We start from the raw sequence: 16,068 nt of genomic DNA, 5'->3' as shown, positions 1-16,068 counted from the left end.
GAGGCCTAGATGTGCATTACTCAGTGGTATAATATGGCTGCTGTGTGTTAAATCAAAAATCCTCAAATAATTTTAATCCTTTCATCCCTTTCTTGTATTTAACTCTTATCTCTTCTCAAATTGCTCAAAAGTAAATTTTCTAGGACAAAGATCATCTTATTCCAGTGTGGTTACAGTATCTGGAACAGTGAGTGTTAAGCACTAAAGAAGAATTTCTGGCTATGGCCCTCAAAAACAATAATCATTCTTTTCACCTGTAAAATCCTCCAATATCAGTATACCCTCATATTTTTTATAATTTATCACACGTACACACATTTCTTTTTTTCCCAAAAAGCTCAAATGAATCACTGTTGCTAGTAATAGCATTAAAGCCATTCTAGCTCAGAGGTAATCTTGCACCTGAAGCACTGTGTATTTAAAATACTTGAAATGCAATTGGGAGATGAAATTTGTTCATCCAATTTCCGACTGCGCAGAGAAGAAATTTAGCAAAATCGTAGATGATGTTTGAAGGGCCATGGCTGAAGTGAATAGGAAGCAAACCCTGCCCTGTAAAGAGCATTATCAGGAACAGAGAGCAGCCTGTGACACGTATATAATTAGAGAAATTGAAGGCTTTGCCCATGAGACCATGTGTTCCACAGCAAATCCTATTTCCTTCACTCTCCCTTTCATGGATATGTGTAAATCATAGAAGTCTATGTGTTATCCTTACTATAGCATATCAGTTTCTTTTTTTCTTTTCCAATATTGGTGTTAATTGAATTCACCAAACAAGTAACAAAAAATAATCATAACTCACATATTTTCAGACCAACTTAGCTCAAGTCAAAAACCATGTAAGGAGACCAAAAGACCAAATTTTACATCTTGCAAATATCTTCCATGATGGCTCATTTCCCCCCATAAATATAAGGCATTAGCTTTTTTTAAAAAATATTTTTTCATTGTTAAAAAAAGCATAAATAAAACTGATAACAAAAAAATGTCTGATGCAGAAGTCCAAATCAAAAGGAGGAAGAAATTAATTTACCAACTTCCAAATTTAAAAAAAAGTCTGTTGGTTCTACTTCAACATCAGGAAGTGAACATCAAATAAACCAAGTTTATAATAAAATTCTAAAAATAATTCTGGAAATATTAGGGCTGTCACAGGAATGGCACAGAGCTTAGCTCTATTACCTACGAAGCACAACAGTAACCTCAGACATACGTAACAGGAGCAAGGAAGCAATCACTCTAAAAAAGACTTCTGTATGATAGGGAAAAACAAATTAGGCCTGAGTTTCCATAGTGATACAGTAACAAAAGGCTGCTGCAATTTCCAGCTGTCTACAGTGAGGCAGTAACAGAGCAAAGGGACTCGAGCCCCTTCTCTGTAAATTGGGATTAGCATACTCAGAATTATCCATTAAATTTTAGTTCCACACTATAAAGAAAACACTGAAGGAACTGGAAGAGGAAGAATAATAATAATAAAAACAAGAAGATCTGCAAGAAGCAAAATTACTAAATGCTATGGGTTTGGATTTCATGGTTGGATTCTCTGGTATCTTAAAAATGCAAATTCCAATGAGTACTTTCTCCTATTCATCTCCTCTGTGGATTCTCTGATGTTTAATAAGAAATGATCTCATACTATAGCCTGTCTGCCAGTGGGAACACTAATGGGTCTCTTGCCCATCTGGCAGCCTGTTTTCCCAAAACTTACAGGAATTCCTGTCCAGTGGTGCTGAAACTGGACAAGAGTTAAGAAGCTATTGAAGGAGAAAAGAGACGACAGGGATCAGCAGCCATACAAATACCTAGGCTAGCAAGTAGACAGTGTGATCATATAAGCTTTACTTCCTTGGGAAACTGGGCTAATTATCAAAGGACTGATTCACTTATGATGGAAGTCCAAAGGCCACAAGGCAGAAAATTACTTAAAAGGTAAAGTGGTCTATTGGATATAGGGCTGAAAGAACCAAACATGATAGCTAGGTTGACACACAAATGATGAGGAATGTTATAATTCACAGAAATATAAATGTTAGTCAGGGATGATGAGGATTGATTTGTACCAAGAGGAGTTATTACTAAGCAGAATTGCTACTGGGAATTGTGGGATTAAATAAAGGAAAGCTTTAGGCTAAAAATCAAGCAACACTGTAAGTGAGAAGAGTCTATAAAACAGTTTTGAGACATATGAAATGGAAGTTCCATGACTTAAGAAAATTAAAACCAGAAGAATGGAAAGAACCTGTAATGGATGGTAAGATTAGCTGGAATGTCTAATTGGTCTTTCTTTTCATTTATCAGTAGATTAATAACACAAAATACTGCACCAATAGGTAATATAAAAAACAAAAGCAGCTACTCTTTGTGAGTCTTTATCCAAAAGGCTGAAACCAGACCTTATATATATAAATGTATAGATGTGCCTTCTTCACGCATTACTTATATGATATATCAAAAATAAATACAATATTATCCAGGTAACGATTTATAGAGAGCTATTCAAATATCTACTTTTACACACAATGTGATCAAAGTTCCTCTGTATCTGTATTACTGCAACATTTTGAAGCAATTCTGAATAGTCTGGGCTTCCTTGTTACTTTTTTTTAGTAAAACATAAAATAATCAAAATGCAGAAAATAAATTACATTACACAGTATGTTTGATGCAGCAACTTCTAACTTTCATTTAATATAGCTGAGCTGCAATGACTAATGCTGCCCATGGCCTGTAGTACAAAGACCTAAAAAAGGTTCCAGACTAGATTACGTCCAAGCAGGTCCCATTTTAACGGAAATTGGAGAGATGAGAAAAAGATTATAGGAGCACACATTATAAAAACAGACCTCACAAGTCAAACTTAATAGTGGAACCATTCTCTTTCAGGTAGACAACCATGAAAACAAATATCCTGTAAGCACTAGATATATATTGTATCTTTCTACCCGATCTCTTTGCCTCCTTGAGACAGATTCCCATTCATCTCATGACTATATAATTTGATCATAGTTGAGTAAGGCACAGCAGGGGAAAGGGTCTGTCTGATAAAGTATCAGGCTCCAGGACGATAGATAAACAATTTCATGATTTCCAGTTGTAACAGGAATGATACAGTGCTGGATATTAAGATATTAGTCTCATAGGAATACAACAATCAAGTTTCTGCAGTTTTTTTCTCTTACTAAATAGTCTTTATTTCCATTAAGTAAAAATGACAGACTGATTCCTATAAACTAAGTCAGACCACCAGAACAAAATTCAAAGTGCATGTTAAAAGTGAAATGAAATTTTTTTATTATTATTTTTCAATATGAAAATTAGTATATAACTTTAGTAAGTGAAAAAATATAGCAAGGAACTTTCTTTCTCAAGGGGCATCTTTACTGCAAAAAACATTATTTAAAAGTAAGTGAAACAGTTGCCTATCAATTTGCTTCACATTTAAACCTCCTCTTTCACAAGGGACACGTTGGCAAGCAACTCCTCTGCTACAAGTCACTAGGGAAATGCCTGTTTGCAAAGCTACCCCATTGTTCTACAGGTATTAAATGAAAGCTTAAGTGATAATATTTGAACAGCTATGATGGACTTCTTTTTCCTATATTAACACACATATTTGGTTAGAATGCAAAAGCACAAATACATGGCAGCCACTATTAATACCAGTTCTGTTAGTTGGCAAAAATTATATTGTCTTTGCAATTACCTCCTGTCTTGAATAGCTGAAAGACATGGTCATACCCTCTCCTGCTGATACCTGCTTTTGTTTATAAAAAAGTCAAAGAACAAAGAGACATTTTAAAGAAATTTTTAATTGCAAAGCCGGAGTGTCATCTTTTTTTGTTAAAGAAAACATATACTGGAGTAAGCAATTTTTGAAGCTATCAAACCATGTAATTTATTATCACTTACCTGGGATTCCTTCACGTTTTCCACAGTGAAGTTGAACCAGACTCGGAAGCGTGGGTTGCAGGTGTCTGGCCTAATGAAGAGGTCATACTCAAACTCTGTGACATGGTCCACCCGGCCAAGGTTCCCTACAAGAACAGGTGAAACAGGATGTGTTTTAATGAATGCCTGATCAACTCTCCAGGAGCAACACTGAGAAAAGTTTTTAAAACTTCTACCTCCATTGGTTAAAATAGACAAGTAAAATAGGCCTTACAACAGTTCAGAATTATTTTTAAAGGCTTCATTGTGGTCATAAAACAAAAAAACACAGCAGTGGGCTACATGCATATGAATACACCAAAAAGAAGAGAGATTTTTATTATTCAATCATGTTGACCTTTTGTCTCCTCTTATCTGAATATTCCAATTATGTGTCCTAACATCCTTTTAATTGTTTCTTCTTTTGTATTTTTTCACTTTTCTAATGGTGTCTCTGCACATCTTTTTTTGTTCCCACCTGTTAGGATTTCTTTCTTTCCAATTGTTGCTCATGTTCAAGTCCCTGTGACATTAAAGAGTACCCACATTTCTGCCTGGCCCCTCTGGCTGTTGCTCTAAGCATCCCTCTATCCCCACAGATGATCCAGCCTTCATCTCTTCTGTGATTCAAAAATAATCTCAATCCTTTTCCTTCACCATTTACAGCCACTATCACCTCCTTCCAAAGACACAAATGAGATTTTGCTTCAGCTTGTTCCCAGTGAATTTCATGGAATAGTATTTTTAAATATAGTCAGAGCTACATTGTCCCCTATGGCATTATTCACCATGCAACCAAACCAGTGATAGAAATGAAGTTCAGCACTGGAAAAACCCACTAAGTGCTTTTAAATTGCTAAAATGGCATTTTTCCTTTGAAGTGTGCCAAGATTTTTAGAGACAGGGTTTAGACTGTCCATTTCATTTATATACTACAAAAATAAGACTTTACATTTTCCTGATCCAATCCAAAACCTATCTCATCTTGTAAGACAGGCCCATGTTTTAGCTCACATGCTAAATTATATTCCTTTTTAAAAAGTAGCACTGGAAACCCAGGTTTATGGTTTCAAATACATTTTGGCAGTTAGATATATCTTTCTGGGTTGGAAATATACTGTTGGGTTCTAATGTGCATTTATAAGGTTATTTGAGCTAAATTATTCCCTCTTCAGCAAGTCCCACTGCAGTCAATAGGACGGTTCTCTGGCAACACATTGCTCAATACCAGCATGAGCAGCAAAATTCAGATGATCTGCTGCTCTGGGCTGGAAAAGAAGAAGGAAAAAGACATTTTTAATTCTGTTTATCAATACAGTTCCAGGATTTCTACCTTATCCTAAATTGTTTCTGGCTTTACTAATGGAACATGTATAATCTTCTCTATTTTTAATGTTATCCTCTACTTTCCTACCCACATCCTTCTTTTCAGAAGAAAATTCTCTCCACTGTTTCCCTCTGCAGAGACCTGCTCCACACTCCCAATCTGTTCCTGAGGGCCCGCCTCAAGGAGACACTCGGCTCTGGAAATATTTGAAAAAACAGCTCTATTGCAAAGCCAGAATACCTCTGCCGAACCCAAATAATGTCACTTGCCATGGTGGGTGTCATGGTGGTGCTGGCAGTGGGGCTGCAGGCCTGGCTGCACTGCCCCTGCCCCTTCCAGCCTGCTCCTGACGCTCCCAGGTGGCTCCAGAACGGCCCCACCATGGCACAGCCCAGCTCCTCAGCCCAGGTGTGAAAATGTGCCCAGCGATGGGCAAAATCCTGCACAGGCAGAGGGACCAGGGAGCCTGAGGAGAACCAGGGAGCGAGGAGGAGCAGGGACACGGGTGCTCCGTAAGCCAGGACAGAGAGCCCTGTGTCCTGTGGGGAGAGGCTGGAGCAGGCTGGTGTCTCCTGGAGGAGCAGTGGCCACAAAGGACCCAGGCTGGAGCAGGCTGGTGTCTCCTGGAGGAGCAGTGGCCACAAAGGACCCAGGCTGGAGCAGGTTGATGTCCCTGGAGAAGCACTGACCCACAGGGGACCCAGGCTGGAGCAGGCTGGTGTCTCCTGGAGGAGCACTGACCCACAGGGGACCCAGGCTGGAGCAGGTTGATGTCCCTGGAGAAGCACTGACCCACAGGGGACCCATGCTGGAGCAGGTTGGTGTCTCCTGGAGGAGCAGTGGCCACAAAGGACCCAGGATGGAGCAGGTTGATGTCCCTGGAGAAGCACTGACCCACAGGGGACCCATGCTGGAGCAGGTTGGTGTCTCCTGGAGGAGCAGTGGCCACAAAGGACCCAGGCTGGAGCAGGTTGGTGTCTCCTGGAGGAGCACTGACCCACAAATTACCCAGGCTGGAGCAGGTGCTCCTGACAGGACTGCAGCCCTGGGAAGGGAAAAGGCCCAGGGTGAAGCAGGGAACAAGGAAGGATTAGCCCTCAGCCCTTGCACAGCTCCTTGTGTGGGGAAGATGATGCTGGGAAACAGGGAGAAGGCACTGGTTTAATTTCTCTTTGATTTTAACTATGAAAACCTATTTAAACTGGCAATAAATGAGTCTCCCCAGAGCAGAGCGTTTTGCCTGTGCAGGCCATTGGTGAGTGCCCTCCCTGTCCACACCTCCACCCAGGAGCTTTTTCACCCCATTTTCACCTCTGTCTTGGTGAGGAGTGGGGGTGAGAGAGCACTGGGTGAGCAAAGCCAACACACCACAGCTCCTGGCTTCAGCTGAAGTCCCTGACACATCTAAGTGCATATTCTGCCACAGGGGTCAGACCCATCCCTTATTGACAACTGAACTCAAATCTCAACTACCATTTCCTACAGATTATTATCCAAAGTAAATAAGAATGGCAAAGCCAAGCTATTCTCTTGTAATATTTTTAATTAAGTGACTTTATTTTGCTTTATTTTTCATTAAATGTCATGCATAAATTACATAGCTGGGATAATATTAGTTCTTGGATATTTCAGGATTTAGGTAGTCCAAGGTATTGATCCCAGAAGTTTAGATTCCAGTTGCATTACAGGTCACAGATTTAGATCTCTCTGTACAAAGTTTGGTGTGGGAATTCACTTCAGCCTGAGCTGTGCATGTGATCCTGGCAGATTCTCTAGGTTTAAGGCAGCAGACTGCATGAACACAGATGGTGGGCTAGGTCCATCTTGTCAACTAATAAACTAAAACACATGCCTCCCAGCAATCCCAGCAACTCCAGATATGGATTAAGTTATCTGCAGCACAGAGCAGAGGTGCAAATTTTGATGGAATTACTCCCAAAGAAGGACACAGAAGCAATTAAATTCATGCTTAAAGCTCAAACACCATTAAAAACTTGTACTGCAAGGCATAAGAAACTAAAAGATTATTAAGTGAATAATTAAAACAGAGCAAAATGAGACCTTGATTTTGACCTTTTGCACATTTCAGTTTCTTTTTCAACTTCAAGCTAACCTCAACTGGATGCGGAACAGATGACCCACTCAGAACTGTTTTACAGGGTGCTCAGGATCCCTAAACTAGCACTGGAGTATTGTACTGATGTCAGGGAAATCATGGATGGTGAAGAGCTGGTGTGCTGAAGCTACTGCCATCCAGTCTGCTCTGGAAAACCCATCTCAAATCCAGCAGAGCCCTTAAAAGGTAATCATCTGTGTGCTTGAGTCTCAGGAACCCCAACATGGTTTTCTCTCTTGATTTGACTACTCCCTTCCCTCCTAATGCACTATTTTTTCCTTTTGTGAGTTTATTGGTTTATTATTAGTTTTTGCCTCTTACCAGGCACCCATCAGCTGCCATTGTCACCTGCAGCCCTCTGCAGTTTGGTGTCATTTGGACATTTCATTAGCCCTCTATTTCTTCTCTGTCTTCCAGATGCTAAAGAGGCTGGACTGAGCACTAATGCCTCCGGTAACTAATTCAACAAGTTCCTCGTGCTCAATAGACTATTGTTTGTAATATCACAGCCTTTGCTCACAATCTGTCAGCCTAATTTCAGCCCACATAGCAATGTCATTAAACAAGACAGCAGTTTTGGTACAAAGAAGCCAAGAACTGTAGGAACAAAACATCTCCTCACTTTAAGAGACGTTTTGTAGAAAACTGATAATGCCACTGAAAAACATTTCTTGGTGTCCAAGCAAGGATTTAAACTTCCCAATGTTAATCTCATAAAATAACTGCACAGCTTTTTGCCCTGCCTTCAGAGTGCTGTAATCATGGGAAATGCATTTATTCTAATGGATGAGAATTATATTCCAATACCACAGGTCCCACAGTGGCATGCATTAGAAACTATGGAACAGGAATTAAAACATTGTTTACAGCATTCCATTTAGACATTAAGCCATTTTAACACTGAAAATAAACAATTTTTTTTCTTAAGTGCAAACCACCTCTAAACCGATTTTTTAAAAATAAATTTTAATTCCATAATTTTTTTCTTGCCTTTTCGCTAAATATATAGCAAGAGAGAAAACAATTTAATAAGTGAATAGACAGCAAGTTCCTCCTGTGCCCCAGGAATTTCTGTGTAATTCCACAATGCATACAATGTACTTTGCAGTACCTGCAGCCAACAGTTGCTGTGCTGAAATTGTGACAAATGTAAGATAAAGCCACATAGTACCAATTTTGTGTAATGTACCTACCAACAGTTTTCAGTCATGCTACAACTGTATGACAGCATTCTCCAAAGCCTCATCACTCCATATCTTGTGATTACCACTATTTTTGAGGGTCAACATTATAAAACACAAGATACTAATACTATTTAAGGTACATGTATGATTAATGAACTGATTGAGTAATGTGACCTGAAAGGGGAAAAAAAACCCAATAACATTATGAGCAATAAAATCTGAACTGGTTGGCATTCTAAGACAATTCTTGTTTAACTTTTTTTTAATAATTTGGGTGCACATCTGTATGTCAAATTACTTTCTTACTATATCTTAAAAGAAAAACAAGTAATTTATAAGGGTAGCCAGAATTTTGGAAAGCATTTTGAATTTTCTCTCATATGAATTCTGAAATTAGTTGTGGGGATTTTTTTCTATTATTATTTTACTTTACAGAAATATTAGCATAGATCTTTTTAAACTGATGGGAAGATGTGAACAAATCAAATTCCCAAGTGTCTATAAACTGACTTTCACTTAGCCTTGGGGTTTGTCTTTAGGACACGCTCAATTTTCAGTCACAGTTCTGTTCAATACTCTTAGCATAATGAGAAAAGAGGAGACATACTTTCCTTTAATCATTCAAGCTGAAATTCTTAATTATATTTACTTAAATTTACTTAAATTACTTCATAGAGTAATGTTTAGTGCAGTAGTCTTAAAATGTGAATAGTGAAAGGGGTCAATAGCATGTTTCAAGTTTCTTTAAAAGTCAGAAAAAAGCCGAATGATGCTATTTTATTAATCATGCAACACACACTTAGTCCTCATAAAATATTAATGTTATTGCTTCCTACATCAATAAAAAGTGTACTTTACACAAAGAAAGAAAACCTGCTGAAGAAAATGCTAGCTAAAGTTACTAAACATTCTAACAATTATCATAAAAATGCTAGAAAAGAAAATATAGATATGTTAAGCAATCCTAAAATCTCCTTAAACCGCACATTGTGCTTGCCTACAGAGAATTTTTAAGATGAAAAATAGACCTTGAGGGTCTTAGACAAGCCTGAGGCAATATAAAGAAAAAGGTCAAACACTCTGCTAAAAAGGACCGTTATCTTCAGAACAACAACTTATCAGCCAGCTTGCAGCCCTGCTTATTTACAGTTATTGGTCCCAGAGGAAGTGCACTTCAGCGCGGGGCGCGATTACTTTGTAATGAGTTTGCCAGAAATGGTAAAGGAAACTAATTTGTAACAATGTGCTGTTCCCGGCACATGAACTTTCTCAGACACTTTTTTTTTTTTTTTTTTTTTTGTCCGGCCATGAATAACTAACTTCAGCCTCCCTAATAAGCAGTGAAAACAGAAGTGCACTAAACCCGACCGAGTCGCGAGCATAAATGTGCTGAAATATCAGTGATTATCCCTCTCAGCTGTCCATTACAGTACTCATGATGACCACCAATTCCCCTGTGGTGGATATATAGAATGCAGGTTTCAGGGGGTGGATTTGCACATGAAAATTAACACCATTTGGAAGAAAATAGCCTGCACCTGTCACAGATTAGCAACAAAAGGTCAAATGCCTCCTTTTACACCTAGAGCACTTGCATATTGTATGTCTTGCTTATAGGAGCCTAATTCTAGTTTCTTAATTCAGAAGAGTGAGCACCATGGTGAACTGAGGAGAAAAAAAGAATTAAATCTTGGCTAAAAGCTATCAATAAATCTATTGATCAAGATACATATGAATGGAAGTAGCTGAGGCAATTTCTGTCTCTAAAAGAGGTAGTTTTTCAAAAGAGAATTACACAAAGTGCTCTTCTGTTTTTGTCAATATGCTGCCAGGTTTTGAAATGCTATTTTTCATCCACACAATAAAAATCTTGACAAGTAAGCAATAGAAAATCACTAATACACTTGCAGCTGCATTTCAATCTGTACAAATTCTTTAAACAAAAACAACCAAGGAACAGATTGGAATATACATCATTTTCACCAGTTGAACCTGGGATCAAGTCCAAGATAGCCAAACAGTATTAATCTATATTTCATGCAACTCCGTATTTCCCAAAATAAGGTAAAATGTTGAATACGGAATAAGCTCTATGAAATTCATCCTTACAGATCATAAAACACATTGAGATGATAATGCAAAGAGATTTTATTGATAGGTTCTAAATGGAACAGGAACTGCAGGGACTGAGATCTGTAAAAACTCTCTGGTGAAAGATTAGATATCTTCTGAAAGGAGTGCATCTAGGAATATCAGATGTAAATTCCCACTTGCTTTATGGTCTTTGCCTGTGTAAAGAGTTCATAAAAAATAGTTTGGCAATAAGTCCTAAAGAACTTCTAAATAGTATTTGATTTCTAAATAGGAAAACAAATCTAATGAAATAGGGATGATCTCTGAAAACCCCATGACAGTTTTTGCATCATCTCCTAGATTCGTGCCCAGAGCATATGTCAGCTCAAGATACCTGAAACCACAAAGCACAATTTGAAAAAATAAGACAATATCATAAAAAACACATATACAACACCTGTAAATTATAGTTTAAATTATTAAAATTGCACATATCAAGCTTTGCAAAACAAAATAGTATCTTCACTACCACAGTTAAATCAATGTTCTGCAGAAAATCTATCAGTACTCTTCATCAGTACATCATTCTCTTAAAACCCTGAGGTTTCAGTTGAAATCAAAGCAATGCTCGTGACTCCACTTTTGGTCAGATTTCCTTTGAAAAATGGTCAAGAATATCAGATAGGCAAAGCATTTCAAAAGTATGTAGCTTGAAAAGCTGGATGCTTCAGACTTGAAGCCTCTTCTATCTTCCCTTATCAATTAAGTAAGTTGAAACTGTTGTTTCCATAATGTTTTAAGTTTTTATCAATAGTGACATCCAAATAGCAGTAGATAAGTAGTTTTTGTGAAAAAGATTGAATGGAAACAATGACTTAGGTGTTAGTAGCAACTAAAGTAACAGGTCAAGTTCCATCTCTGCAAAGAGTAGATCAGGATGTAGAGCTCACAGAGGCTGAGAAACTTTGATTGAGCTTTTATTGTAAGCAGACCATGTCATAAAATCTAATTCTGACTGAGAGCACATGAAAATTCTAGCTCTACACTTTTCTTGTTTATCTATGCAGACCACATTAAAATAAAATGTATTGATTTGGTTTGGGGGAAGTATATAAGTTATGGATCTCTACTGGTTTATTTGTTTCTTTTGGTGTTGATCTTAATTCATAACAGCGAGAGCCTGATCTGATTTTCCACACCTTTTCAGGATCACAGTCAGAGTTCCACTCTCTCCAATACTTTTCCTCCCAACACTGGATCCATTTCCTGGGGGCATTTGGTCCATAGGCCCTGGGAATGCAGTTACTGCTTCTCAGTGGTCCCAAACAAGAGTAATGAATAAATCTTTAATTCCTTTGTATTGAATTAAATTGCAGAAATATTAATGATGTGTGGCCTAGACTAAAACACCCACAGGAGTTTTATAAATTAAAATTTTTATCTGAATTAGAGTAGGAGGCAGAATTGTCTTCCACACAGAAAATTAAGGGAATTTAAAACGTTTAAGAAGGAAGGACTCGTTTAAAAAGGAGAGAATCATAATCAATCTTAAATGTATTCATTGAATATAAAAGAAGGAAGGGTGAGGTGGCCAGTGCCATGATTTATTTTACTAAAAACAGTTACAAAAAGATTCTTATAGTCTAGGAGTCCAGGCAGTGCTGCAACGGATAGATTTAGGATGAGTTCTTCCTTTCAGAAAAAAATACTTTTCTTGGTCACAGGTGTTTGAATGATGTCTGGGCAAAGGGGAAGGGGAATAGAGGGATTAAAATGTATTAAGTAGGCTTGAGGATCCTGCAATAAGGATACAGTTACAGAGATTTCACATTATAAATAAGTGTAAAGTTCTAGCATGTGTTAATCCCAAAGGCCACCTACTGACATCACTTGCAACTTTATTTTATAGTCCAGAAGAATAAACAATGAAATTTAGAAAGACAACACAAGCAGCTAGAACTGGAATATTTTCTGTATTTTTATTTTCATTAAGTAGAGCAGTCTTATTGGTGATGCCAGTTTAGAGCACAGTAAAAAACAGCAACAAGTATTCCTGAATATTAGTGATCACAATTGCTCAACAACCACTATGAGCAAAATAGCATAATATACAAGTAATAGATATCCCAAAATACTGCAAAGACCATTGTGTAAACAGCAGGCTCACATATGTATTAAGAAATTATACAATACAATCTTGCTGAAAGAACTCAATCATTTTGATCAAATGAGATTGATATTTAATCATTTGCAGCCAAGGAGTCTTATTTCAAAATTGCCCTTTTCAATAAAAACTAATGCTTTCAGTTAAAGGACCTAAAAATCCTGGTGCTGCAGAGAATAAAATGTCAATGTTCACCAAGTAGGGAAATTGTAAAGGATGAATAAAATGGAGTCAGGCTCTTGACTCCTTCTCCTACATCTGTGCGAGTCTTACAAATTACAGAAATATCAGCAGAGCCCAAGACTGCAGGAAAAATGCTCCAAAAAGTCACAAAATCATGTAAACACACCAACTGGCAGTGATAAAGCAGCAACTTAGTAGGAATGTCAAGAGTGCTTAAAAATCAGAGGCCTGTGCCCTAAGATGGCCATCACACACCCACTACACCAAATCCACCAAATCCCCAGAAAAACAGATTTCTCGGCTCCCTCTTTATCAATTCCCCAAAGGCCTCCAATGACAGATGGGCAGTTATTTATCCACAGCAGTGAACCTTTGTTAAAGGAAAATCAGAATACAAAGAGGTTTTGCATTAGTGTCACGAAACTCAGCTTTCTTTAACAAAGCGTGCGCTCCCAAAATGAGTCTCTCACGGCTGTGCTTGTACCACATCTTTCAGAGCACAGCTCTTAAAGGAAAAGCATTTGGGGAAATTTCTGTTTGGAAGTCACTTAGCATATAATGGGTGCTATCCTAAATAAATAATTAATGAGTTAATAAATAAATTATAACAACGTCTGCAGCCTTAACCACGGAAGCAACCACCAGGCAAGGCAGATGAGGGAGCAGGAGCTGCAGTACCTCAGTGGGATGTACCATCACTGGTGTGCCACAGACAGAAACATGTTCCAAATACTGCCTCGTTAGGGCCTGATGCTCAGTGCACACCACTGAAATCTGTCGCTCTCTGCAGCCTCTGATGTAAAACATTCTCATATGTACCTGCTGCCTAACAGCACAAGTGTGCAAAAAAAAAGTACTAAAAATGGTTTTAAAAAGTTTAAAGCTTCATATTCATTGTCCTTTAGTACATCACAGCAGTGCTACTTATGTAATGCTTCCTACTCAATATATTCATCATTTTGCAAAGACCCTGAGAATTCTTGTAATGCAAAAGACAAGGAAGTTCTTTCATCCTACAAGAGAGGATATTCCTGTTGATTTATTACTGCACAGTAATGCTGTAATTCTGCATTTGGCCTAGTTTGGTACCTTATACACAAAACCACCATTTTTCCAGGGGAATCCTTCCAAAGTATAACTACACACTGACACTTGAATAAAAATTAATAGATGGAGACATTAATCAGAGACCTACAGTTATATTAAATTCTCAAGGACTTCTCAAAGTCACCACAGCTGTAAATAAAATCAGAAGTTTTTTATTAAAGAGTATTAATGGAAAGGTTCCAGGTATTGCGTTATAAAAGAATCCTGCTTTTTGAGATGGATCCTGGATAAGAACCTTCTTTAACTAATAAATTACTGGGTTTATAGGTGAAACTTTCTTTACCTTATTTTAAAAAATCCTTGGAAAAAGGTACTGCAAGGATAGAGTTTCCACACATATACTGAATGTGAATAGCATCTGTCCTACATACAGCTTTTGCAGAAGAAACAGTCTTATTTTAGTTTATTATAAAACTGAATTTGATTCTCTATGCTATTATCAATCTAGTCACAAAAGCAGTTTGGGGGCTAGACATGTTATTCGTATTCAATACATTAATCCCATAATTTCATTGCCTAAAAGTGGTATTTTACCATATAATCTCCATGATAAAATTTACAGATAGACTTTCCTGCAGTCTGGGTACATTTTTAGCCATTTCATCAGATTAGACTGATACACAACTTTTCTGCTCATCTCCTCCTCCTCCTCTGTAGCTCCTACTCTGACATTCTTTTGTAGAACAAGGTGATTTCTCTACTTTTGTCTTTATTATACAGCACTTTGATCCTTCTATAGGTAATGGAACTTGCTCCTATATTTTCACTTATACAATTTTCTGACCCATGTGTCTTGCTATTTTCCTTTCCTCCAGACACCAGTCTATTCTGGAAGCCCCCCTTGACTTTCAGATTTACCAATATTTATGAAATGCCAGTACTGTTCAGAACATAACTACATTATGTTGGTTTGTTTTTATAATGCTGCTAGAATTTATACAAGCTTTTGTAACTGTACTCACATGGATATAACAGAAAACTGCTTCCTCTCATTTATCTTTGTTTACCTAAAGCTTAAATTAGACCTTAAAGAACTATCTATTTGATGTTATTTTTTCAATCAAAAGTGATAATTTAAATATTGACATTTTAGATGGCACCAACATGTTTTTGATTTCTGCTATGGTTACAATGTTTTTTTATAGCAGAATATCTGTCTTAATTTCGTTGGGGTTTTGGTGTTTTGTTAAGTTTTTTTTATATTTTGCTGAATCCAGAAGCGTTTCCTTTTATTTCAAAGTATTTCTATGTTTGTAGTAAATTAAACATTAATCTTTCTCTGCAAATGTCAAGTGATATTTAAATGTTTTTCTGGCAGATAAATGATTATTAATATTAATGCAATAAAATCACAGCTCTTTGTCCTTTCTTTGATATTTAAGAAAAAATTAAGAATGTCAAAATAGTTCTGCAAAAAGAGAATTCATTGGTCTACCATCCACTCTTCATTAGCCTGAGAGGTAAAAAATTACTGATCTTGTGAGACAATGTGTTTATAGAATCAGAAAGGGTTGAAAATGAATTACTCTATCAGTGGTAGAGTGTGTATCACTTCAATGTGAAAATGCCTTGTTAAAGTTCATTTTAATTTAAAGCCCCCTTTTGTCATTCAAAAAGCTTTAGCACAATGAAAGAATCTTTGTCACTTTCATAATTAGCCCCTCTTGCACTAAATGAGAATAAAATCTGATCAGAAGTCCATACAGGCAAGGTCATAAATCAAAGAGAAAAGCTCCACAACAGTCCTGTAAGATGTCCAAAGGCACACACAGCTTGGAATTAAAGCGCTGCAGTCAGGATCCACTCCCAGAAACACAGCACAAAAAAAGCCCCAATAATATCTGTTTGACAGGCTAAATTTATCTCCATATTCTGTAGCCCTATAAACACATTTTGCTGTTTAGATACAAAAGCAATTTCAGCACCAAGGACAATCCAGGAAAGCAAACAGCTGTTAAAGTGCTACTATTGCCATTTGCCA

The 16,068-nt window shown here is 37.3% G+C and overlaps 1 protein-coding gene across 12 annotated transcripts in view; it reads right to left on the bottom strand.

The window, feature by feature from the left end:
• The window catches only part of BEND5 (BEN domain containing 5), an 879,444-nt gene that overhangs the window by 828,743 nt on the left and 34,633 nt on the right, over positions 1 to 16,068 (bottom strand). For 8 of the 12 annotated variants that reach the window (XR_014956859.1, XM_085585667.1, XM_085585666.1 and 5 more), the window contains exons 3-4: positions 3,916 to 4,040; positions 3,710 to 3,763 (exon numbers count right to left, since the gene is read on the bottom strand). Coding sequence is in view for 11 of the 12 variants with exons in the window: in XM_085585667.1 (XP_085441793.1) it covers positions 3,710 to 3,763; positions 3,916 to 4,040 (179 nt within the window). In the remaining variant the exon portion in view is untranslated. The remainder of the gene's footprint in view (positions 1 to 3,709; positions 3,764 to 3,915; positions 4,041 to 16,068) is intronic. The other 4 variants (XM_021529103.4, XM_085585665.1, XM_085585670.1 and 1 more) reach the window with 2 other exon arrangements.

The sequence above is a fragment of the Lonchura striata genome, chromosome 8, assembly GCF_050655825.1.
Source record: "Lonchura striata isolate lonStrDom1 chromosome 8, ASM5065582v1, whole genome shotgun sequence".
NCBI classification, from domain to species: Eukaryota; Metazoa; Chordata; class Aves; order Passeriformes; family Estrildidae; genus Lonchura; species Lonchura striata.
Note: the sequence above shows the minus strand (reverse complement) of the source record. Positions and strands in the feature narration are given on the sequence as shown.